Genomic DNA, 24001 nt, shown 5'->3' on the forward strand with positions numbered 1-24001 from the left:
CATGTCCCTTTAATCTGTTATATTAGTACTACATTTCTTTTTTCTAAACAAGAAAATAAAAGAATGTTCTTATTATTTGCATTTTTGTGAGCACTCTTGGGCCTCGTAGTGAAGGTGGAAATTAAATAATTTCAATTAATGAATGGATCCTAGTGGTCACTATGGCTCAGTCGGTAGAGCATGATACTCTTAATCTCAGGGTTGTGAGTTCATGCCACCTGTTGGGCAAAAGATTCCTGCTTTGCAGGGGGTTGGACTAGATGACCCTCGTGGTCCCTTCCAACGCTGCAATTCTATGATTCTATGAACAGGGACCAAAGCAGAACACACACAACACATTGCTGGACCCCTACTCATCAAGTGTAGAGTTAAGAGAGCAAGAGTAATAAAAAGAAATTGTTATTTAGGGGAATTGAATTTAATTCTAAATTATATTCCGGAACCGTGGGAGATTACAAGGGGTCAAAAAAAAAAAAAAAAAAGGAAGTACAGTACCATGCTATATTAGAAGCAAAAAAACTTGTTTTGATAAACTGGAAGAGCCGCAGAAAGATTCCATTGAGCACATGGATTGACAATATGGACATATTAGTTACATATGAATGAATTGCATGTCAACGCAAATTAAGAATAGATAAATATGAAGAAATCTGGAAGGAATATTTAAGTGATAAGGCAGATAGTGGTGGGAAATAGGGGGAGGAGAGAGAAGTGGGAAAATATTGTTAAAAAGGTGTAGTCATAGGTATATCAGTGTATTCAAATCTGAATCGTCAAACTGTGTTATTAGTGCTGTTATGGTTTTTGTTGTATGTGCTTTTTGCGGTTGTTGTTTGTATTGAAAAAATTTTTTTTTTAAAAAAAGTGTAGAGTTAAGAGAAAGAATCAGATGCTTCCGACCCCCAGTGCCAGAGGCAAGAGTCACAGATAGATATATAAAATCTTAATGGCACGTCTTGCCTGATTGGATCCCTTTGGAACTGATGATGCTTCATGCAACATGTGTGTTGCTGGACCTGGTACATTAGCACCATCTACTGGTCCCAGATAGATGCACACCTGTTTCAAAATTCCTAGATAAAGAAGAGACAGATGAACTCTTACCAAATACTTAACTAACTGAACGATCACATCGGTTCTGTCCCCCCACAACAAAAATCCTGCCCATGCCCATGCTCTGTTGAGCTTCACATTGTTAAGAGTCCAATCTTCAATTCTATTGAGATATTGTTGAATTGCATTCCTGTTTTCTGAGGGGATAGCAATTCCTCCCTGTTCTGTGTCACAGAATCATGAAAACATAGAATTGTAGATTTGGAAGAGACCCCAATGGTCATCTGGTCTAATCACCTGTGATGCAGGAATCTCAGCTAAAGCATCCACGAGGCCATCCAACGTCTGCTTAAAAACCTCCAATGAAAGAGAGTTCAACAGGAAAGCAACGGGAAAACACACTGGGAAATGGCGTGATACGTCTTGCCTTGGTGCGATGCCATATAAATGCAAACAAATCAGAACAAGTGCTCAAGTAAAAAGCAGGTACCATCTGACTTGCCTCACAAACTTTGTGCCAACCAGTCAATCAGGATAAATGCTCAAGAAATCCATTGCGTGGAAACAGCCTTTGGGGTGAAAATTAAACTCAAAGCAGGATGCAATGGTGGTCACTAGATGGCAGCACCCTACTGGGAGAAGCATTTGCTGAACCCAAACATCATTTGAGGGAGGTGAGGGGTGAATTGGAAGAGCAGACAGGAAGAGTGTGGAACTAAGACACACACACCCCTTCTGAACAACCACTTAAAACAGGCCACCAAACCCGTGTTTTGCACAGAAGCTGGCGTGGTTAGATAGTAATATGTCAGTTCAAAAGCCCATCACAATTTTCTGCCACTCACACACAGTTTTTCCAGGTCACACCCATACTGGGAAGAAACCTGGGAACTGTAGTTTGCTAAGGATACTGGGGATTACTGCTCTGCGAGGTGTAAACTACCACTCCCAAGGTTCTTTGAGCGAAGCCCTGTGCTTTAAATGTGTGTTAAGTGTTCTTCTAATGCTGTGCTCCTGCAAAGCAGTGCTGTATTCAGGTCTTAACTGGACATGTAGCAGAATCAGGCGACAGGAGTCCGGAAGGGGTTTCCAAACTCAGGAAAGTGAGTGTGGTGGAGCTGGGAGCTTCAGCAATGATTCAGGTCAGAATGAGGGGGCTTCCAGACTTTTGCTGTTTTTAGGTGGGACGCAATCATGTGCCAGGAAATAAAGTTTGTGCATTTGTACTGGATTGGGTGGTCTTGTGCAAGGAACTGACATCTTCAAAAGATAGGAAAGGAAGGTAAGGAAAGTGGCGGCAAAATGCACTGGAAGGTATGGGGTAAGTCAGCACCATCTAAACACTCAGCAAACAAAACTGAATGAATGCTCAATAAATAGCCAACGTTGTCTAGCCTCCATGCAAACAAATTAGTTTGATTGCTGAATAAACAGGTCATTTGGAAGAGGCAGAAGAGCTCCTATAGAAACTGGATAGACCCATGCCATCCTGGTTGTCAGCCAGCTTCTGATATGGGTGAGTGTTTCCATGAGCTTTCCCCAAGCACATATGTCTGGCAGAAGGCCAGCCCACCCATGAGGCAAGGTGAAACGTCTGCCTCAGGCGGCAGGATCTACAGAGGCAGATCTGCCCTTCAAGGAACGCATCCCCTGCTGCTGCTGCTGCTGCCGCCGCTGCCACCACAGTGTCTGTAGCATGGGTTGGCAAGCTAAGGTCCGCGGGCCAGATCAGGCCCAATTGCCTTCTAGATCTGGCCCACGGATGGTCTGGGAATCCAGGCAGCCAGCATAGCATATGTTTGCGATGGTTTTGGTGACTCAGCCAGGCTTGGGGGTCAAAAGTGAGGCAGATGGCTGCTTGAGACCAGCCCATTCTCCATCCGTCGTGCACGCAGCAATATTTTCTTCTGGGGTGGGTGGTGGGGAAGAGGGAAAAGGAGCCACCATGGAGCTGCTGGCGACTGACCTCAGGAAAAGCAGTTGCGGAGGCAGGGGCTCGGAGGCATCTCAGGAGTGACGCCCGTCAGTGTCTGTGGTGGCAGTGCTCCCTGCCAAACAAAGTGGGGAGCACCTGGGCGGCTACAGTCTGAAGCAGTTCTGTGCTCTGCTGGGGGGGCTGCTTGTTAGCTACATGGTGCGAGCCATGGAAGGGTAAATAGCCGCCGCCAACTCATCTTCCCTCACGCGGAGAAAAGAACGTTTTTGCTTGAGCAGCGCTGGCCTGACTTGGCGTAGACAACGGCTTTTCCCTTCACCCATGCATGCGCACACGCTCTCCAGGGCTGACAGGAATAGCACACTTACCTCAGCCCCCCACCCCGCCTTATGAGAGAACTAATAACTGTCAACACGTAAAACACAAAGGAAGCAGCGTGGGTGTATGAGGGAAACCCCCCCCCCAATCACATTTGAGCAATGTTGGGGTTGGTCCCAATAAGGGCTTTTGCCAAAAATGTGGGTCATAATCATGGCGCATATAGTCCGGCCCCCCACAAGGTCTGAGGGACAGTGGACCAACTCCCTGCTGAAAAAGTTTGCTGACCCCTGGTAGTGTACTCCTTGGAGGCTGGATCTGCGTGAAATCCACACTCAACTCCGAGTATATTTCACTGGCGACGAAGTTGGGATTCTGCTGAGCTGACTGCCACACACAGCACCGCAGCTCGACTCTGAGTATATTTCAGTGGCTGTGATGCAGGGCCAGCCCAATACATTTTGGGTCCTGAGGTGAAAAACAAAATGGCACCCCACCCCCTAGCCAGGGAAGAAGGGGTGAGTGGAGATCAACATTGGGAACAAGGGAGGGAGGAGGCCATCAGCACTTTCTATTTCCCAAGAGGCTGCTGAGGGGCCGTTGCTGCTGTCATGGTGGCAGAAGTGGCAGGTGCCACATTCCTTAGGCAGGCATATCCAAAGTCCGTTTTGGGGGCCTTATCTGGCCCTCCGGTCCATTTAATCTGGCTCCCGTGGCAGTTTATCTCCTGGGGTAAAATCCTTAAAAAAAAAAAAGCTCGGGAATGTAAGAAAGTGAAAAACTTCTGGGAAATGATATATAATGAGGTGAAAAAGATGTTGAAATATACATTTATTAAAAAACCAGAAGCATTTTTACTTGGCATTGTAGGAGAGGATATTAACAGAAAGGATTGTAAATTGTTTTTAAATGCAACAACAGCAGCAAGAATACTACTGGCACAAAAATGGAAGCAAGAAGAATTACTGATGAAAGAAGAGTGGCAAACGAAATTAATGGACTATGCAGAGTTAGATAAATTAACAGGAAGGGTTTGAAACCTTTGGGACCAGAGATTCTTACAAGACTGGAGTATCTGAACTATTTGAAAAGCAGTTGTAACAAACAGATTATGCTAGTAGGACTGCAAGAAGTTCTGTAAGGAGGACTGTGTGAAATATTGCAAGGAAGACTGAAGAGAATTATTGGTTAAGGATAATTAAAAGTAACAGAGAAATTAAGAAATGCAGAATAAGTGATAAAGAATAGGAAATCTTCAGAGGTTGTTGACGGAAGTCCAAAATATTGTATAAGATAAGAAAGTATGTAAAATGACTGTTGGAAAGGATATGTTAAAAAAATAAAATAAAAATGTATAATAAAAAAAAATCCTAATAAAAGTTCAACAAGTTCAGTCCTAAAAAAAAGGTTAACAACTCTGGTCAGCCCTCACACATGTTTGCTTCATCAAATGTGGCCCTCTTTGAAAAAAGTTTGGGCTGGAGGTGACTGCCCCTGTGGATCCTGCTGCCTGAGGCAGTCACCTTACCTTGCCTCATGGGTGGGTCTCCCTTGCTGTGATGCTTCTCTCTGGCTCTGGACTGCGGATGATGGTGTGTGTGTTAAACGGCCTCGGCCCAGTATACCTGAAGGAGCGTCTCCACCCCCATCATTCTGCCGGGACGCTGAGGCCCAGCGCCAAGGGCCTTCTGGCAGTTCCCTCCCTGTGAGAAGTGAGGTTGCAGGGAACCAGACAGAGGGCCTTTTTGGTAGTGGCACCCGCCCTGTGGAATACCCTCCCAGCAGATGTCAAAGAGATAAACAACTACCTGACATTCAGAAGACATCTGAAGGCAGCCCTGTTCAGGGAAGTTTTTAATGTGTGACATTTTGATGTATTTTTGGTCTTTGTTGGAAGCTGCCCTGAGTGGCTGGGGAAACCCAGCCAGATGGGCGGGGTAAAGGTAAAAGGACCCCTGACCATTAGGTCCAGTCGTGGCTGACTCTGGGGTTGCGGCGCTCATCTCGCTTTATTGGCCGAGGGAGCCGGCGTACAGCTTCCATGTCATGTGGCCAGCATGACTAAGCTGCTTCGGGCGAACCAGAGCAGCGCACGGAAACGCCGTTTACCTTCCTACCAGAGCCATACCTATTTATCTACTTGCACTTTGACGAGCTTTCAAACTGCTAGGTTGGCAGGAGCAGGGACCGAGCAACGGGAGCTCACCCTGTCACGGGGATTCGAACCGCCGACCTTCTGATCAGCAAGTCCTAGGCTCTGTGGTTTAACCCACAGCACCACCCGCGTCCCTGATGGGCAGGGTACAAATAAATTATTATTATTATTACTATTACTATTATTATGTGTGCGTGCGCGCCAATGACCCATCCAGTGCTTCTTCACCCTCTTCTCACAGGGACCAACCGGATGTCCCCGCAAGCAGGACTGGAGCGCAAAAGAGCACTCTCCCAACTCGTGGCTTCCAGCAACCGGTATTCCAAAGCATTCAGACCTTGGGCTGGGGTGGGGGGAATCTCCCTGCCTGAAATTCAGGAAAGCCGCAGACAACATTGAGCTCTATGATTCAACATAAGGCGACTTACTAAAATGTTGGATTTCTCGGCCCCGCCCCCTCCCGTGTCCCGGGCCCGCCCCCTTGGCCCTCTCCTCGCCTCTCCCCTCCCAAACGTCGGTCTTCGCCCCCACCCTGCGCGCCCATAAGTTTTGCAGCCTCCGAGACATGGTTTCGCCCGCGGCCGCGTCTCTTCTCCCTTGCGCCCTGCTTCTCCTTCTGCGCTCCGGTTTGGGGGTCTCTACCCCGCCCAGTGAGGAGGGGGAGGATGTTGAGAGGACGGGGAGCCCTGCCGGACCGCGGGAGGAGTTTCCAACCGTGGTGTTCGCTATTCTGGCTCGCAACTCCCAGCACTCTCTGCCCCATTACCTGGGGGCCCTGGAGCGCATGGATTACCCCAAAGAGCGCATCTCCATCTGGTAAGGGGCGCAAGAACTTTAAGTTGCGCTGACGCTGACTGGGGGGGGGGGAGGCGGCGGCAAGCGGGGACAGGATGGAGTTTTGGGGGTTCCCCCTTCCCAGCCCAATTTAGGATTGATTCGAGAAGCCCTAGAAAATTGTTTATGAGCGTGAGGGTTAGTTGTGGGGGGAACCCCTGTTAATTTTGGGGTGCTGGTAGGTATCCTCAATTGTAGTGTGAGTGCAAGGTTTGAACGTGCTTGAGCCTGTTTTGTAGGGACTTGAACTTTGGGCAGGCCGTGCAAAGGTGTGCAGGACCTCAGCGTGGGGGGAGGGTGCATAGCTGTCAACTTTCCCCTTTTCTTGCGAGGAATCCTATTCGGAATAAGGGAATTTCCCTTTAAAAAAGGGAAACGTTGGCAGCTATAGGAGGGTGTCTAGGGAGGAGCAGAGGCTCTGCTGCCCTGCAGGGCATGGTTTTGGAGTACTGTATATAGGTGAGCGTGATTTGGGGCGAGCCCTGATTACTTCTGGTGTCTAGTGTGGGGGCACAGGAGCATGTACATTTCTGGAAGTCTTCTTTGGGGTGCCTGAACAAGGAGTGCTGAGTTTTGCACGGTATCTGGACTGTTTCCTAGAGTGTTAGTTTGTTGTTGCTGCTACTTGTGTTGAGGTGTTGTTTTCGCAGGGCCAGCTGCCCATTTTCAGGGCTGACCTGGCCACGATCCTTCCAGACCCAATGGGATCTAATGGAGCTGTTGTTGTGTTGATCAGAGGTGAGGAACATGTAGTATAGCTGTCAACTTTTCCATTTTCTTGCGAGGAATCCTATTTGGAATAAGGGAATTTCCCTTTAAAAAAAAGGGAAACGTTGACAGCTATGACATCTGGCCCTCCAGTTGCTGAGGCCTCCAACATCTGAAAGGCTACACAGATGTTCCTCCTATGATGCAAATCAATGGGGAGAGGTGGGCACTGATGAGGTCAGCTAACTGTTGTCGAATGCATCCCCCAACACTTGTTTTCTCTTTAATGTACCCCCTCCCTCTTTGAGGAGGGAAACCTCCCGTTGGAAGGAACAAAAATTCTAGAAGTTTTTTGTGTGCACATAAGCCCTCTCTAAGGATACACAGGGGTGGTTGTAATCAAAAGCATTTGTAATACTTTGGACTATGTTGCAGTGGCATAGCGTGGGGGGTGCAGGGGGGGCCGGCCGCACCGGGCGCAACATCTGGGGGTTAGGGTTAGGGGGTGCAAATCCACGGGTTAGGGGGCGCAAATCCATGGGTTAGGGGGCGCAAATTACTTGCCTTGCCCCGGGTGCTGACAACCCATGCTACGCCACTGCTATGTTGACATGCTAGGACAGGGACAGGGTTCCTGTAGCCTTCCAGATGCTGCTGAACTCCAGCTCCCATAAGCCCTTGCTACTGTGGCCAGGAATGGTGGGAGTTGTAGGCCAGCAACACCCAGGTGACCATAGTTTCCTCATCCCCAGGCTAGCATGGCAAGTTTTTTAGTTACACTGGAGCTTCAGCAAAAAGAGCTGCAGGAACCACACCAGCATTTTAGGGTGGAGGCTTCTGTGGCAGGAATAAGAAACCTGTGGTCCTCTGGGCTCTAGTTCCCATGAGTTCCTGCCAGCATGGCCAGTGGGCGGAGCTATGATGGGAGTTTGCATCCAGCGTAATACCTGCAAGGCTACACATTTGGGAAGGCTGGGGTAGCAGATCCTGAGCAGTGGCTGCTTCCCTTCACCTCTACCACAGGGGTGGAGTAAACAGATAAACAAATGGAACAAAATGTAGTATGACCACTGTTCCATAAAGCCTGAAAGCAGCTATAATGAATTTCAGAGGATCATTAAGACACATAGCATGGAAGATTTGGAAGTCTCTCCAAATACGTCTTTGTATTTGTGGTGGTCTTTAGGCTTTATACCTTTAAAAAGTATATTTCTAGTCTCTAGTTCTTATGGAGGCTACAGAAAGCTGTTTCAGCAGTACATGCTGGCACTTGGTTGAACATGAAAACTTGCCTTTGGCCAGTAAGTGTGAAATTTCTTACTGTTTCTGTCCCTTCTCATGGTGTTCCTGCCTATTCTGGTCTAATTTTTCTTTGGTCACTCACATTTGACATGTCAGCTTTTTCTGCCATCCCGGTAGTCCATATCCATGCAGACCATGAGTCAAATGACAGGCAGGTCTCCTGTTTTCCAACTCCTAGTTATTCCTTGTGGCCCTCTGGCTTTTCTAGGACTCCAGATCTTCCCTCCAACCCCAAAAGCCTGCATGGCCAAGGGCCAGGGATGATGGCAGCTGTAGTCCAACAACATCTGGAAGGTCACATGTCCCCCACCCCACCCCTGTTGAATGGCATCCAGAGAGCCCTCCGTGTTGCCTGCCTTTTTATTTCCAACCCCCTGCTCCCCCATTTCCCTAACCTTGCTGGGACTGCTCTGCTCCAGCCTCCCACCCCATGTTTCAGTACTCTGCAGAGACAACAGAATTCCCTCCCTTTCTGTTCCAAAGCTTCTCCGCCTCAGGCGTGTTTTATAGCCTATTCTACGATCTTGTAGGAAACCTTACCCTGGTAGTATAAATCTTCTTTTTTAAGAGCTCATGAGCTGTTTTCCATCTGCTGTCTCTGTTAAACTGATGCACAAGCCTCTTAATGATGTCTCAGTCCAGTTCGGGAGAGACGGCATCCTAGACCTGCAATTTAATCTGCTATATATTAGCATCTGTTCTTTCTTTTAAACCAAGTTAATTTTCCTCGAGTTTCGTTCTTGGACCTGTGGCTCTTGGCTTGTTCAACACTGCTGGAGGGAGTCCGTGTGGCAGGGCAGAGAGAACTCCCTTTCTGGGATTCCTGTAGCGCATGCAGATGGAAGTCTATTTTTTCAGATCCATGAAGTGTACAGTGGTACCTCAGGTTACAGACGCTTCAGGTTACAGATGCTTCAGGTTACAGACTCTGCTAAGCCAGAAATAGTACCTCAGATTAAGAACTTTGCTTCAGGATGAGAACAGAAATCATGCGGCAGCGGGAGGCCCCATTGGCTAAAGTGGTACCTCAGGTTAAGAACAGTTTCAGGTTAAGAATGGACCTCCGGAACGAATTAAGTTCTTAACCCGAGGTACCACTGTAATCCTAAATTTGCAAATGTATACACCAGCACAGTTGCCAAGAGAGAAGAGAAAGGATTGAGGCTGCAGGGAAACAATATGCCAAGGACTCTGGACCACAAAAGCGTCTGTCTTAATAAATTTGTGCCACAAGACTGGTGTTTTTTGTCCTTTCTCTTTTTGCTGTGGTGGGCTGACAACACTCCCCTTCCGGAAACCAATCTAAGGAAGCAGATTCATGGGTTCTTCTTTGGATACCACACACCTTCCTTTGTTTTGGGGACATTTCACTACCTTGAGATACATTGGGGTTTGTTTCAGGATTGGAAAAAGTTTCCCAAATTGTCTGCATACATTTCTTTCTGAGATAGGAACTGAAGCAGTCTCGCCATATACCACTGGCTCTGCTGTGGCCTAACTGGGGATTTCTGAGCCCCGTTCAGATTGCTGCTTTTTATTCATCAGGACATAAGGATTTGTTTTTAATTATGTAGCATGAGGCTTTATATGCAGTGTTTAAATTTTTTGGTAAATGAATTCCATTAATCCATTCACAATATCATTCCCTTCCAGAGGTTTCAGTAAGATTATTTGAGGCAGTTTTTCCAACGAGCAGATATTATCACAGATGCTTGTTTTTGCAGTTCTCAAAAGTGTGAATTTGTGTCTGAAGAGATAACATGCCTTTCCTTCACAGGAAAAATGTTATAAAATAAACATACAGAGTTGAGGAAAAAAACCTTAATCCCGTTGTTCCTTTGCAAATTTATATACACAGAACCAGTAATTTTTGATATAACTGTAAAATTTATTATTCCACAAATGAAATCTTCATCTGGTTGTAAATATTCAGATTATACCAGCAAGAATGAGTCTTTGTTTAAAAATAAAGATTTAAATCAAGTCTTACTGACTAGTGATTTAAATCATGATTTAAACCAATTTGATTTAAATCAAATCCACCCTGCTTCATCATGTCTTTGGGTGATCCACTTGGGGCTTGCAGACTAATTCACACTGGCTTCGATTACTGCTTTAGGATGCGCCCAATACAAGCCCCACTTGCCAAGGAGCAATATGGAGCACATTTTAAGGCATGGGCAATGGTCAGGGATGATAGGAGTTATAGACCAGTGGAGAGCCACAGATCCCCCAATCTCTGCTTTGGAAGGTCTGTTAAAAAGTGCCCATGCCAGCTAGTTCAAGTTTTGGCGAAGAATACATGCCACTAGCTATAAATATGCTCAGAGATGATGTGCTGGCATAGCCATGCTCTAGTCAGGAGCCCTTTGGGAAATTAACATGTAATTTTCAAGAACTGACTGGGTTGCAGTAGCGTCTAAATTGCAGATTTCCTAGCCAGCACTGAGAGGACCTTGCAGTAGATGAGAGGGTTTGTCAGCTTTCAAGGCCAGGTTGCCTTTATTCTAACAAAATAAAAAAGGGTAAACCCACACTGACCTGGCAAGTTTTCCATTTTTTGTTCCCAAATGTTCAAGTGGAGAATGGAATGGAGTGTGCTGGAAGAGGGCATGGCTGGCTGGCCCCCCTGAATAGGAGCCTTCCGCAGTGCAGGTTCCACTTCTTCCTCCACTTGCATCATGCCTGCCATCCCAGGGTATCAAATATACATAGGGTATATACACACCAATAATGTGTATACAGTAATTATATTGGCTTATGTGGCATTAAACTGTTGGACTCCAGCTAGCTGCAGTTCTAGTAGGTTTTTCTGCTGACAAAGTGCTGATGTTTTGTGCATGGCAAACAGCAGCTGGACAAACCAACTGGAAGGCTACACGCAACCTTGGATTTCTAGTTGGAAACCACCACCACCGGTCCCCTTTGAGATCCCTCTTTGCTGTTTCTGCCAGCTTTTGGGTAAAATTGGCCAGCGGTGAATTGAGGAGGAACAGATCCCTCATTTGCAATTTGGATTTTCAGGTGCGCCACTGACCACAATGTGGACAACACAACAGAAATACTGCATGAGTGGCTGACTGCTGTGGAAGGCCACTACCGGCACATTGAGTGGAGATCCATAGATGAGCCCAGGTAAGTTTGGAATACTCATGCCGACCTACTTGAATTTCATAAATAATTGAGAAGCATGCATAGGTCAGGAATTAAAGAAGATCACGGTGGATTTGGATACCTAGAAACAATTGCAGTACTTCTTAGAAGGTTGATGTGGTGCAGCTGTAACTTTGTGGAGAAGTTGTCAATAGAAAGATCTGTGTTCAGAGGCAATGCTAGTTGCTGCAGGAACAACTGTTGGTAGAATACCTTCAGACCCTCTTAAGGAACATAAATGGAGCCTTGAAGCCAGATCATGCCAAGGGCATGTACACCATGCTGCAACATTTTGTTGCCATTCCCCCTTGCTCTTACGCTGTGAACCCTTTTTAGGGTAGAGACCTTGAGTTGGTTTATTCATGGGGATCTTCCCATCTACAGAACTCTTCTAATTCCCTCCAGTGAACCATTAAATGCTCTCCTGTGTTTCTTGGAACTACAGTATGGAAGGGCTGTGCTAACCTGAAGGCTTGCATAAAATAGGCACCGCAGTGCAAAGGAAAGGGGAGAGGAACAGGCCTTGCACTCTCTGCTTACCATCTTGCCTCTTGCAGCTCTTATCCTGACGAACACGGGCCCAAACACTGGAGCGACGCACGCTTTGAGCACGTAATGAGACTCAAACAGGAAGCTCTGAGCTTTGCGCGATCTGAGCGGGCCGATTACATTTTGGTAAGTCAGTCTGATCATCTGGAGGTGGGAAAATGTCCACCACGAGTCTCCTCCATTCTGTCCACTCCAGAAGACCCTTTTGGGTGCACCTGGTTCTCATCTACCTCAGCCTTCCTCAACATGGTGCTCTACAAATGCTGCGGCCACAATTTATTTATTTACTTACTTATCACACTTATTTGTTGCTTGTCATCTGGAAGGTCTCCAAGAAACTTACCGTAAAGAAAAACGTATGTATGCACATACATAATACCCTGAGGGAGGTAGGGCAAGATCGTACAATATGTTAATATTTCACATAATGTACAACTTTGTAAAACAGACGCAACATGCCAGCTCCATTAATGGTAGTGAACAACTTTAGCAAAACTTTAGCAACAACAACAACAACAATATTTTTTTATTTATACCCCGCCCTCCCCAGCCAAGGCCGGGCTCAGGGCGGCTTACAAGCAATAATAAAAACAAGTTGAATGATTACAACTTAAAAACAAAATTAAAATCCAACATTAAAATATTGAAACATTAAAATATTAAAATGCCTCATTAAAATGCCTCATCGCAGAAGGAGAAGGAAAAGAAAAAAGAAAGGGGGGGGAATCAAATTGGCTCCAGGCCAAAGCCCAGGCGGAACAACTCTGTCTTACAGGCCCTGCGGAAAGAAATCAGATCCTGCGGGGCCCTGGTCTCATGAGGCAGAGCGTTCCACCAGGCTGGAGCCAGTGTTGAAAAGGCCCTGGCTCTGGCTGAGGCTAATCTAACTTCCTTAGGGCCCGGGACCTCTACGGTGTTGCTATTTATGGACCTTGAGGCTCTCCGTGGGGCATACCGGGAGAGGTGGTCCCGTAGGTACGAGAGTCCTAGGCCGTGAAGGGCTTTAAAGGTCAAAAGCAGCACCTTAAATCTGACCCTGTACTCCACCGGGAGCCAGTGCAGCTTGAAAAGCACTGGGTGAATATGCTCCCATGGCAGAGACCCCATGAGGAGCCTCGCTGCAGCATTCTGTACCCGCTGGAGTTTCTGGGACAGCTTCAAGGGCAGCCCCGCGTAGAGTGAATTACAGTAGTCAAGCCTGGAGATGACCGTCGCATGGGTCACTGTGGCCAGGTCGGGGCGGGAAAAATAGAAATTGTTTATTAAAGCAATACTCCTACCCACTAATTAGCAGATAAATGAAACCTGATTTTTGGCCGTAGTGGCCACTGGGGCTGACTTAGTTTTCTTCAAATGTACATCTTGCCTCACACTTTCCAACCTTGACTGCTTGGCGCTGCTCTGCTTGGGCCATTTTCAAATCCACTGGAGCACTTGGTGAGATTTTTCTATCCATGCAGGCAATTTTGCCTTGGAGGGATGCAGCTCATTTGTGCCTGCCAGGCTCCCTCAGGGGTGGGGTTTAGTTTTCAGACATGGTTTCAGTCAAGATAAAAGTGTGCACTTTTAATTCTGTCCCCAGTTCACAGACACGGACAGCATCTTGACAAATAACCAGACTCTGAAGTTCCTCATTGCACAAAACAAATCTGTTGTTGCTCCCATGCTGGACTCTCAGACCTATTACTCCAACTTCTGGTGTGGGATTACTCCTCAGGTAAGCCCGTTTGGTGGAGGTGCTTGGACAGATTTGCAGAATTTATTTATTGCACAAGCAGGAAATCTGTGGCCCTCCAGGTAATGTAGGCCACTGGCCAGGGGTGATGGAAGTCATTGCTCAACATCTGGAGGGCCACATGTGCACTACAAAGAGACAGCAGAGTCAATTCAGCAAGTGAAAATGCATGCACCATCAGAGCAATGTAAAAACAAATATATTGTATTTTTTGCACCATAACACTCACTTTTTTCCTCCTAGAAAATAAGGGGAAATGTCTGTGCGTGTTATGGAGGGAATGCCTGCGGGTGGCGGGGGGGATCTGCTGCAGTCGTGAGCAGAGGATCCATGGTTCCCCTTCCTCCTCCGTGGTTACAAAGCATGGATCCACATGGATCCTCAGGATTTTTGCATTGGGCTACTCCAAACTCACTGTCAGATCACATGTCTGTGGCCACAGCATGAACCACAAAAATCATATATCCACTATTTCGTTTAGAATATTTTTTTCCTTGTTTTCCTCCTCTAAAAACTACGTGCGTGTTATGGTCTGGTGCGTGTTATAGAGTGAAAAATACGGTATATCATAAATACAGCCAGGCTTTGACTGAACTCACTCACTATTTGTTCTTTCTGGAAACAACTGAAGACATTTTTATTTCTACAGACATTTTCGTTTCAAAGCCTGTTTAAGTTATTCTTATTTTTGCAACATTTTAAAACTATGCTAAAAAAAATTATGTGAATCACATTGATGCTATTGCAGAAGGTGATTGATAAATGAATAAAACAGTGAATTTAAAAAGCAGGTTTAGAAAAACCACCAGCTACGTGAGCTAAGGTGGATTGAAAAAGCAACAAGTTTTATCTAACTAAGTTATAGTTGGGAGTGGACCTACTGAAGTTAAGGGACCTAAGGAATGTCCATTAACTTCAGCCAGTCTACTGTGAATAGGACTTAGTTGGACATAACCCTATGTGTGTATGGCCTGCTTGAAAGAAAACTGGGATGGGGCCAAACCTGCCTCCTGGGGAAGGGAGTTTCATAGGTGAGGAGCCACCACCCAAAAGGCCCTGCCTCCTGTTCCCACCTGCTTGATAGGTAGGTCTGCAAGAAGGGGGTCTCCATAGCAGGCTCGTATGGGTGCAAGTGGTTCATGGAATAACTTGGCCCCGAAGTATTTAGGTCTTCAAAGGTAAAAACCAACACTTTGCATTGTGTGCAGTTGATGTAAACCTAGTGTGCTCTAAGCATTGAGCTCCCTCCAGCATATGGACCTCTGCGTTCTGCGCCAGCTGAAGCTTCTGGACCATTGGATCATGGCAGTACATCCTTGGTGTTCCTTCCACACTTGCCCATCTCCACTTACCTTTCCCAAAAGGCACAGCCCTGCTTGAAATTCCTTCAGGCCTCTTGGGTGACTGCTGAGGGGCAGAGACACACAGTAGGCAGAGCCAGAACGAATGAGAGGTGGAAGTTGGTCATTACAGTTTTGCCTACCGGAAGCGTTGCATCCAGTGCTAGTCCTACTCAGAGTAGGTCCATCAAAGTCAATGAACATTTTTTTTATTTGTTTACCGCATTTTTCGCTCTATAAGACGCACCAGACCACAAGACGCACCTAGTTTTTGGAGGAGGAAAACAAGAAAAAAAATATTCTGAATCTCAGAAGCCAGAACAAGAAGAGGGATCGCTGTGCAGCGAAAGCAGCGATCCCTCTTGCTGTTCTGGCTTCTGGGATAGCTGCGCAGCCTGCATTCGCTCCATAAGACACACACACATATCCCCTTACTTTTAAGGAGGGAAAAAGTGACTCTTATAGAGCAAAAAATACTGTATTTATTAAATTTGTATACCACCCTATAACCACAGAGCTCAGGGCGGTTCACAACATAAAACCACAATATAAAAAACGCAGAATACATAATAAAAACAAAGACAGCCCAATCCCCCATCCACAACACATTTAAAATGACATCAGATGTCAATTTAGCCAAAGGCCTGGTATAAGAGGAACATTTTTGCCTGGCGCCTAAAGGTGTACCAGGAATGCGCCAGGTGAACTTCCCTGGGGAGAGCATTCTACAGATGGGGAGCCACTGCAGAGAAGGCCCTGTTCTCATGTTGCCACCCTCTGGACCTCTTGGGAAGGAGGCACACATAGAAGGCCCTCAGAGGATGATCTCAGGATCCAGGTAGGTTCAAATGGAAGGAGACATTCCTTGAGGTATTGCGGTCCTGAGCCGTTTGAGGCTTTATAGGTCAAAACCAGAACTTTGCATTGGGCCCAGAAACCAATTGGCACTCCTTGAAATTGATCGGTTATAATAGTCAAGATCACATTGGCACATTATTTTTCATGGGTCTGCTCTGAGTAGGATTTGGTTGGATACAACCCTTAAGGAGGATAAACAGGCAATACTGCCCCCCGGGCTAATTTTAAGTAAGATGCAGGTGGTGGATTTGGCAGCTGAGATTGGTGGACCAGCCTCCATTGCTGCAGGACCTTTCCTGTTTTGAGTTATGGTTTCCTAATTGGATGGCAGACAGTTATTGGCACAGCACTGGGCTACGTTGGGTTATTAGACTCTCTCGCACGTTCCAGGGTTACTACCGTAGGACAGCAGACTACTTCCCCACCAAGAACAGGCAGCGAGTCGGGTGCTTTGCTGTCTCCATGGTCTACGCCGCCTTCTTGATTGATCTGCGGAAGAACGACACTGCTGACCTGGCCTTTCACCCGCCCCATCCCAGCTATACCTGGCCATTTGATGACATCATTGTTTTTGCGTACTCCTGCCAAACTGCAGGTGAGAGTGAAGGAGGAGAAGGGGGAGGCAGACCATCATGTCCAGAAAGTGCTTGATAATACAGTGGGCCCTCGAGTTACGTACCGCTCTGGATACGTAACTTTCGGGTTGCGAACACGGCAAACCCAGAAGTGTATACAGTGGTACCTCTGGTTGCGAACAGGATCCATTCCGGAGCCCCGTTCGCAACATGAACAGAATGCAACCCGCGTCTGTGTGGGTCGCGATTCGCTGCTTCTGCGCATGCCCCTAACATCATTTTGAGCGCATGCGCGAGCAGCGAAACCTGGAAGTAACCCTTTCCAGTACTTCCGGGTCGCCTTGGGAAGCAACCTGAAAAGACGTAACCTGAACCAAACATAACAAGAGGTATGACTGTACTTCTGGGTTTCGCCGCACACGCATGCGCAGAAGTGCTCTGTGCACTGCGCTCGTGCACAGAAGTGGCGCCTCCAATTACAGACTTTTCAGGTTATGTACGGACCCCTGGAGCGAATTTAATTCGTATCCAGAAGGTCCACTGCAATAGGAGCCCTACTTTTCAGACCAGACGCCCTTCTAGTTCAGAGGTACCTGTGGCCAACCAGGTGCCTCTGGGAAGCCCCTCAAACAGCATGAAATCAGAAGCCCTTTTCTGTTCCCTCTCCCTGCAGCTCGTGTTTAGCATTATACTGCTACTGGACATGGAGGCGCCATTTCACCCTGATTTTTCCTAATGTTTGATTCAAACTGGGGCAAGAAAAAAAGGGAGATGGACAGGCCATGCTCTGTCTGCCAAGGTGTGCAGAAGAGCATGACGGTCTGGTGTGGGTGAAGCAGAGGAATTCCACTGTCAAGGAGCCTGTGCTGGCAATTTGGGGCTCACAATTGTTTGGATTTTATCTTAAATGCTCGTTTATAGAACCATAGAATTGTTGAGTGGCATACTTTTAAGTTGTTGTTCTTCTGTCTCCTGTGCAGGAGCCCAGATGTACTTGTGTAACCAGCAGCGGTTTGGATATATCAATGTCCCTGTGAAATCTCACCAGACGCTGGAGGATGAAAGCATCAACTTTGTGCACCTGATCCTAGAGGCAATGGGTGAGTTAGTGCACCTGCTCCAAATACTGCCCTAGCCCACAAGAGAATCTTTCTTGGGGGTTATTGTAGGGTGTTTTTCTTCCTGGCTGTGGGACCCTAATAGGCCTACACTTGATAGCATGTACCCAGTGCTTGCTCTACTCAGATCAAACCCATTTCAATTACTGTATTTTTCGCCCTATAAGACGCACTTTTTCCCCTCCAAAAATGAAGGGGAAATGTGTGTGCGACTTATGGGGCGAATGCAGACTCCTTGGCTTCAGCGATAGCAACGCGAAGCCTCCGAAGCCTGTGCTCCTGAGGCTTCGCGTTGCTTCCGCTGAAGCCAGGAGAGTCTGCTCTTTGAGGCTGGCGGTGGGGGAAAGCAGTGCTTCCCCCATCGCCGGCCCCAGAGGATGGGGGGCAGCGGGAAGGCGCGCGACGCCTTGCCGCTACTCTCCAACCCGGCTTCGAGGCTGGCGGTGGGGAAAGCAGCGCTTCCCCCATCGCCAGCCCCAGAGGATGGGGGGCAGCAGGAAGGCGCGCAACGCCTTGCCGCTACTCTCCAACCCGGGTTTGAGGCTGGCGGTGGGGAAAGCAGCGCTTCCCCCATCGCCAGCCCCAGAGGATGGGGGGCAGCAGGAAGGCGCGCGACGCCTTCCCGCTACTCTCCAACTCTCCTTTGGGCTTTTGTGGGAGATGGGGGAATTCCCCCACCTCCCACAAAAGCAGGCAAAAGCCGCGCGCTCTTTAAAGGGGCTCCGCGGCTTCTGCTGGCTTTTCTACGAGGGGGGGGGATTCCCCCACCTCCTAGAAAAGCCTGCAGGAGCCGCGCACCCTTTAAAGAGCAAGCAGCTCTTGGGGGCTTTTCCCCAAGGAGGGAGAAGGGACTGACTGGCCCTTTCAGTCCCTTCTCCCTCCTAGTCGAAAAGCCCGCAGGAGTCAAGTGGGGCTCCTGTGGGCTTTTGCGGGAGGTGGGGGAATTCCTCCACTTCCCGCAAAAGCAGGGAGAAGGTCTTGGAGTAGCGCACAGGCTGCGTGCAGCCTGTCCGCTGCTCCCAGAGCTGCGGGGGGGAAATCATATTTTTTTCCTTGATTTCCCCCCCTGAAAACTAGGTGCGTCCTATGGGCCGGTGCGTCCTATAGGGCGAAAAATACGGTAATAGCCATGACTAAAGGAGTTTCTAGACCCTCACTATTTTCAGGTGGGATTCAGTCACATGCTGGCAAATTCAGGCTGCATAATCAAATTCCATTGGGAGGGCTTGTGCTGCAAACCTGCTTCCCCAAAAGATCAGACTTTTTGCTGGTAAGGAAAGAGAGGGATCGCATTTGCTTTGGTGCAACAGCGTCTAACCTCCCTGCAAACAAATGGGGATGAAGGCTCAGTAAGCAGGTTGTCTGGAAGCACCATAAGTTGCGCCCATTAATTTTAGTAGGTCTGCTCTAGGTAGAATTTTGTTGGATATGGCCCCCTATCTTTCTCTGGTTTACCTGAGAAAGATAGGTTTGAGCATATTATGCCAATTCTGGTCCAATTCAAAGTGCTGGTTTTGTTTTTTTATTTTATTAATATTTTATTAAGTTTTATCAGTAGAAAAAGTTCAGAAAAATACAAAAACAACAACAACAAAAAACAAAATTACAAAATACAAAAATACAAACATTAAACACGAAAAAGAAGAAAAAATTAAAACACATATAAAAGAAAACAAAACTCCCTCTTTTTAAATTTCTCATCTTTAGTTAACTTATTTTCCTGACTTCCTCACGCCTCCCTTTTTTGTATCCCTTTTGAAAATTGGTTCAGCAAATTCATATCCTATTAGTTTATCTATTATCAATCCCATCTTACATTTTACCTTGTTGCTAGAACCCCTTCAATTCATTTCAATGTCATCAGCATCAAAGTGCTGGTTTTGACCTATAAAGCCTTCAGTGGCTCAGGACCACAATACACCAAGGACCACTTATCTCCATATGACCCCACCCGGGCCCTGAGATCATCCTCTGAAACCCTTCATCATGTTCTTCCTCCATGAGAGGTCCAGCGGGGGCAACACGAGAACGGGGCCTTCTCTGCAGTGGCTCCCCATTTCTGAAATGCTCTCCCCAAGGAGGCTCACTTGGTGCCTTCATTATACACCTTTAGGCACCAGGCAAAAACCTTCCTCTTCTACCAGGCCGTTGGCTGATTGACATCTGATGTCATTTTAAATGTCTTGTGGAAGGGGGGAATTACTGGATTGTCTTTGTTTTTGCTTTTATTATGTATTATGTGTTTTTATATTGTGATTTTATGTTGTGAACTGCCATGAGATCTGTGGGTATAGGACGGTATACAAATTTAATTAAAAATAATATTAATAACTTAACCTTCTCAAGCTCAAGGGAAATTTGATCCTTAGAACCAAAAAGCTGGAGAGAGCCTTGTAGGCCATTTTGTCTGTCTCCTGCTTGATGCAAGAAATCCAAACCTGGAACCGTTTCTCCATTTACTACTACTTATAATTAATAATGCTAATAATTAACAACAACAACAACACAATGGAAGCCCTAAAGATAACAGCTATAAGCAATTCAAAGAGGGAAGGGGAGAAATTTTGGGGAGCTGGTTTGGAGTTATTGGCAGAATACACCAGCAAAATTACAGCAAGCTGTTTATGGAACTCACTTGCTGATAAATACAGTACAGTGGTACCTCGGTTTACGAACTTAATCCGTTCCAGAAGTCCGTTCTTAAACCAAAACCGTTCTTAAACTGAGGCGCGGTTTCCCTAATGAGGCCTCCCGCCGCCGGTGCACTTCCACCGTTCGGATTCCATTCTTAGACTGAGGTAAAGTTCTCAAACCGGGACACTACTTCCGGTTTTGCGGAGTTCGTAAACCGAATCATTCGAAAAACAGGACTGTTCTTAAATCGAGGTACCACTCTACAGGTTAAAAACCTGAGTAGTGACGTAGCCTCCTCTCCAAGCTTTACATCTCTCTTGCAGTGGATGGTACCCCAATGTTCCCCTCCAGCCATGTCTACCTCCCACCGAAGCATCCGACCAAAATTGGGTTTGACGAGGTAAGCAAGTCTCTCTCTCTCTCTCTCTCTCTCTCTGTGTGTGTGTGTGTAAGAAAGAAATTGTCAGCAACTGTGAGGGCTGTGACTGAGTGACTGAGTCAGAATATGCCTGAATGCATGTGATGAATTTTGTGCATTTTGAGTGAGTGGAATCCTATTTTATGGCGCTTTTTTTTGAGCTTCATTGTTTTACATGTTCCACTTAAAATTCATTGTTAATTTCATTAGATTTTCTTTGTAAGCTTGCTTTTGTGATGAAAAGTGGTTTATATAAGTACTCGAAGAAAGGAATTGAACCTTCTGTTTTCCTTTTAGGTTTTCCTCATCAACTTGGCAAGGCGCCCAGACCGTCGGCAGCGCATGCTTAGTTCCCTCTTTGAGTTGGAGATAGAGCCCTTGGTGATTAACGCTGTCGATGGAAGGTGACTGGCTGACGCCTCTTTCTGGGGTGCTTTGTTTTGGTTTTTAGCATGAAATGGGGCTGCTGCAACTGGTGGACCTCTCTGCCACAAGGCTTAGATAGCTTTTAAAAAATGCAAATGTAATAGGAGAAAGGCCAAAATATGATGGTGATGATCATCATTATTATTATTATTTACAGTCATACCTCACGTTTGCTTCAGGTTACGTTCTTTCAGGTTACGTCCCACGGTGACCCGGAAGTACCAGAAAGGGTTGCTTCTGGGTTTCTCCGCTCGCGCATGCACACAAGCGCCAAGTCGCACTGTGCACCTGTGCAAATACGGCGCTTCAGGTTGCGCTCTTTTCATGTTGCAAACAGGCCTCCAGAACGGATCCCGTTTGCAACCAGAGGTACCACTGTAGATAGATTTGAAGGAGCAAGTCCATTCAGGAAACAACTATCAAGTCCTACTAGTCATGATGGATTTACCGAACTTGCAGAACCAGTGTACGATGGAATATTAGTTGTTAGGTGAAGGGCAGTAGCCAGGGTGGGGGAAGCCATTGCCTGCATGCCTCACTGGTGGGATTCCTGCAGGCATCTGCTTTGGCATTGTGGAAACAGGATGCTCAACAAGATGGGCCTGTGATCCAGAAGGACCATCTCCTCATGTTCCTAAATTGCCCAGCCTTTCCCTCTGCTGTATGTGAAGCTTCTTTCATCACTATCTTTAGTCATCTTTGTGAAGATAAACCTTTTGCCCAGGCTTCCCCTGACCCATAAGATCAGACCCTGCTTTTGCTGAATTCCTCTCTTTTTTTTAATAAATACTCCCCCCCCCCATTTTTTTATTCATTTTATAACTCAACTAAACAACACAAACAGAAAAAAAACAAGCAATATGAACAGATTCTTGTCTTATCCTTATTTTTTTCTAAACATTGTTAGGTGGGCTTCCCCAAGACCCCCCTATCTGATTTTCATTTTACCTCATCTTTAGCAGTTTACATATATCAAAATTTTTAACCATTTTTTTTAAATCACGCTTACTTTTACCATAAAAATCTTCACATTTTATCACTTACAAATAATACTGTTTTAAAATACACTATCTTCTACTTCTAACCCTACAGCCTCTATCCACTTCCGAAGCTATTTTAAGATTTAAATATTAACATATTTTTTCAGATATTCTTTAAATCTTCTTCCACCATCTCTTCTCTAAATTCCTTTTTCATGCACTTTCTCTGTTTTTATTATGCTGTTCTTTGTACATGGCTTTCAGAACTTTCAACTAGAAATGCTCCTGAACAGATGCTATAAATCTACTTGCTGTATAGTTGTCTGAACCCCATTGCACCTGAAAGCTGGAGAGAGGAGCACGTGGGCTCCATGCCACCTACAGCTGATGTGAACTGGCACCCCAACAACAGCTGGGGGACCCAAGGCTGGGTGGGATATCTATACGGGGCTGTGTCGCTCCATGCTGCCTGTCCTGGTTCTTGACCTGCGCTCTTGGGAGTTCTGCTTTGCTAACCTCTCTTATCTCCTCTGCCAGTGCCCTAAACAGCAGTGACATCAAGAAACTGGGTGTGGACCTGCTTCCAGGCTATTTTGACCCCTTTTCAGGCAGGACACTCACCAAAGGGGAGGTGGGCTGCTTCCTGAGCCACCATCATGTGTGGAATGAGGTAAGGGCTTGGGCTGGGTTGGACGAAAGGGTCAAGGGCTTGGGTTGGTTCGGTGCAGGGAAGGGCCATTGATGTGGTCAAGCAGAGCCTGCCCATCAGCTTCTCTCTCGTTGGCTACTCAAGATCTGGGGCCAAGCCCTGTGCAATGGTTATATAGGTAGAGCCAGTGTGGTGTAGTGGTTAAGAGCGGTGGCCTTGTAATCTGGTGAACCAGGTTCGCGTCTCCGCTTCTCCGCATGCAGCTGCTGGGTGACCTTGGGCCAGTCACACTTCTCTGAAGTCTCTCAGCCCCACTCACCTCACAGAGTGTTTGTTGTGGGGGAGGAAGGGAAAAGGAGATTGTTAGCTGCTTTGAGACTCCTTAGGGTAGTGATAAAGCGGGATATCAAATCCAAATTCTTCTTCTAGGTTCAGCTAGGCTCCTACTGTGTCTCTCAGGTTACCTGGTTTCCTGGGCTGAAGAGTAGGAGAGGCGTTTCTGGCTGTTGCTCGACATACAGAGTAGCAGAGAGTGGGTGGAGAAGTGTCGGGAGGCTTGGGGAGCCCAATCCTTGCAAATCCTGACACTGGTTGACCTGACCCCCACCTCTCAGAATGACGCATGCATCAGGAATTCATTACCCTCTCACTTTTGCACTTGGAATCATAGAGCTGAAGAATAGGAAGGGTCCCTGGCAGTCATCTGGTCCAAGCTGCAGCAGCACAGGAGTCTAACTCTTTCCCAATGTTCCAAAGTAGTTCTTTTGTTAGATAACTTACTATTTTTTCATTAATAACAATCCCATGTAAGCCACATTAATACAATATCAAATCACAATACAATTAAAAGAGCCAATTATCCAGTTCCAAATTAAACAATTTTGGGTGACTTCCCGTGTTCTGATTATCAGGAGATGGTGTTATTCCTTGATCCTGGCTCCAATCCTCCTAATTAATCCAAGCCTGTGAGCATATGATAAAATTTGCTCTCTGCCCTGCGCTTTCCCCCAAAAGGTCTTTTGGATTTCTCAACAAGGTCTACACCAGGGATGCAGAACCTGTGGCTATCTAGATGTTGTTGGACTCTCATCAGCCCCACAGCTAATGGGAGCTGTAGATCTCAGACATCTGAAGAGCAACAGCTTCTCCAGCTCCGAGCTGTGCTGTTATAGCATACACAGCAAGTTCCCTTGGTAAAGATGCTGATGTCCCTTTGCTTGCTGCAGTCCTGGGTGAGCTCTGCGATGGAACTTTAATGTC

The 24001-nt window shown here is 46.7% G+C and overlaps 1 protein-coding gene across 2 annotated transcripts in view; it reads left to right on the forward strand.

Moving 5' to 3' along the window:
* Positions 1 to 5953: 5953 nt before the first annotated feature.
* The window catches only part of CERCAM (cerebral endothelial cell adhesion molecule), a 36005-nt gene continuing 17957 nt past the window's right edge, over positions 5954 to 24001 (forward strand). The window contains exons 1-9 of one of the 2 annotated variants that reach the window (XM_081179759.1): positions 5954 to 6278; positions 11331 to 11441; positions 12017 to 12134; positions 13591 to 13725; positions 16332 to 16536; positions 17497 to 17616; positions 20592 to 20668; positions 20984 to 21090; positions 22630 to 22762. In XM_081179759.1, the coding sequence (XP_081035885.1) occupies positions 6028 to 6278; positions 11331 to 11441; positions 12017 to 12134; positions 13591 to 13725; positions 16332 to 16536; positions 17497 to 17616; positions 20592 to 20668; positions 20984 to 21090; positions 22630 to 22762 (1257 nt within the window). In that variant the 5' untranslated portion in view covers positions 5954 to 6027. The remainder of the gene's footprint in view (positions 6279 to 11330; positions 11442 to 12016; positions 12135 to 13590; positions 13726 to 16331; positions 16537 to 17496; positions 17617 to 20591; positions 20669 to 20983; positions 21091 to 22629; positions 22763 to 24001) is intronic. The other variant, XM_081179758.1, reaches the window with a different exon arrangement.

The sequence above is a fragment of the Podarcis bocagei genome, assembly GCF_964188305.1.
Source record: "Podarcis bocagei genome assembly, chromosome: Z".
Classification (NCBI taxonomy): domain Eukaryota; kingdom Metazoa; phylum Chordata; class Lepidosauria; order Squamata; family Lacertidae; genus Podarcis; species Podarcis bocagei.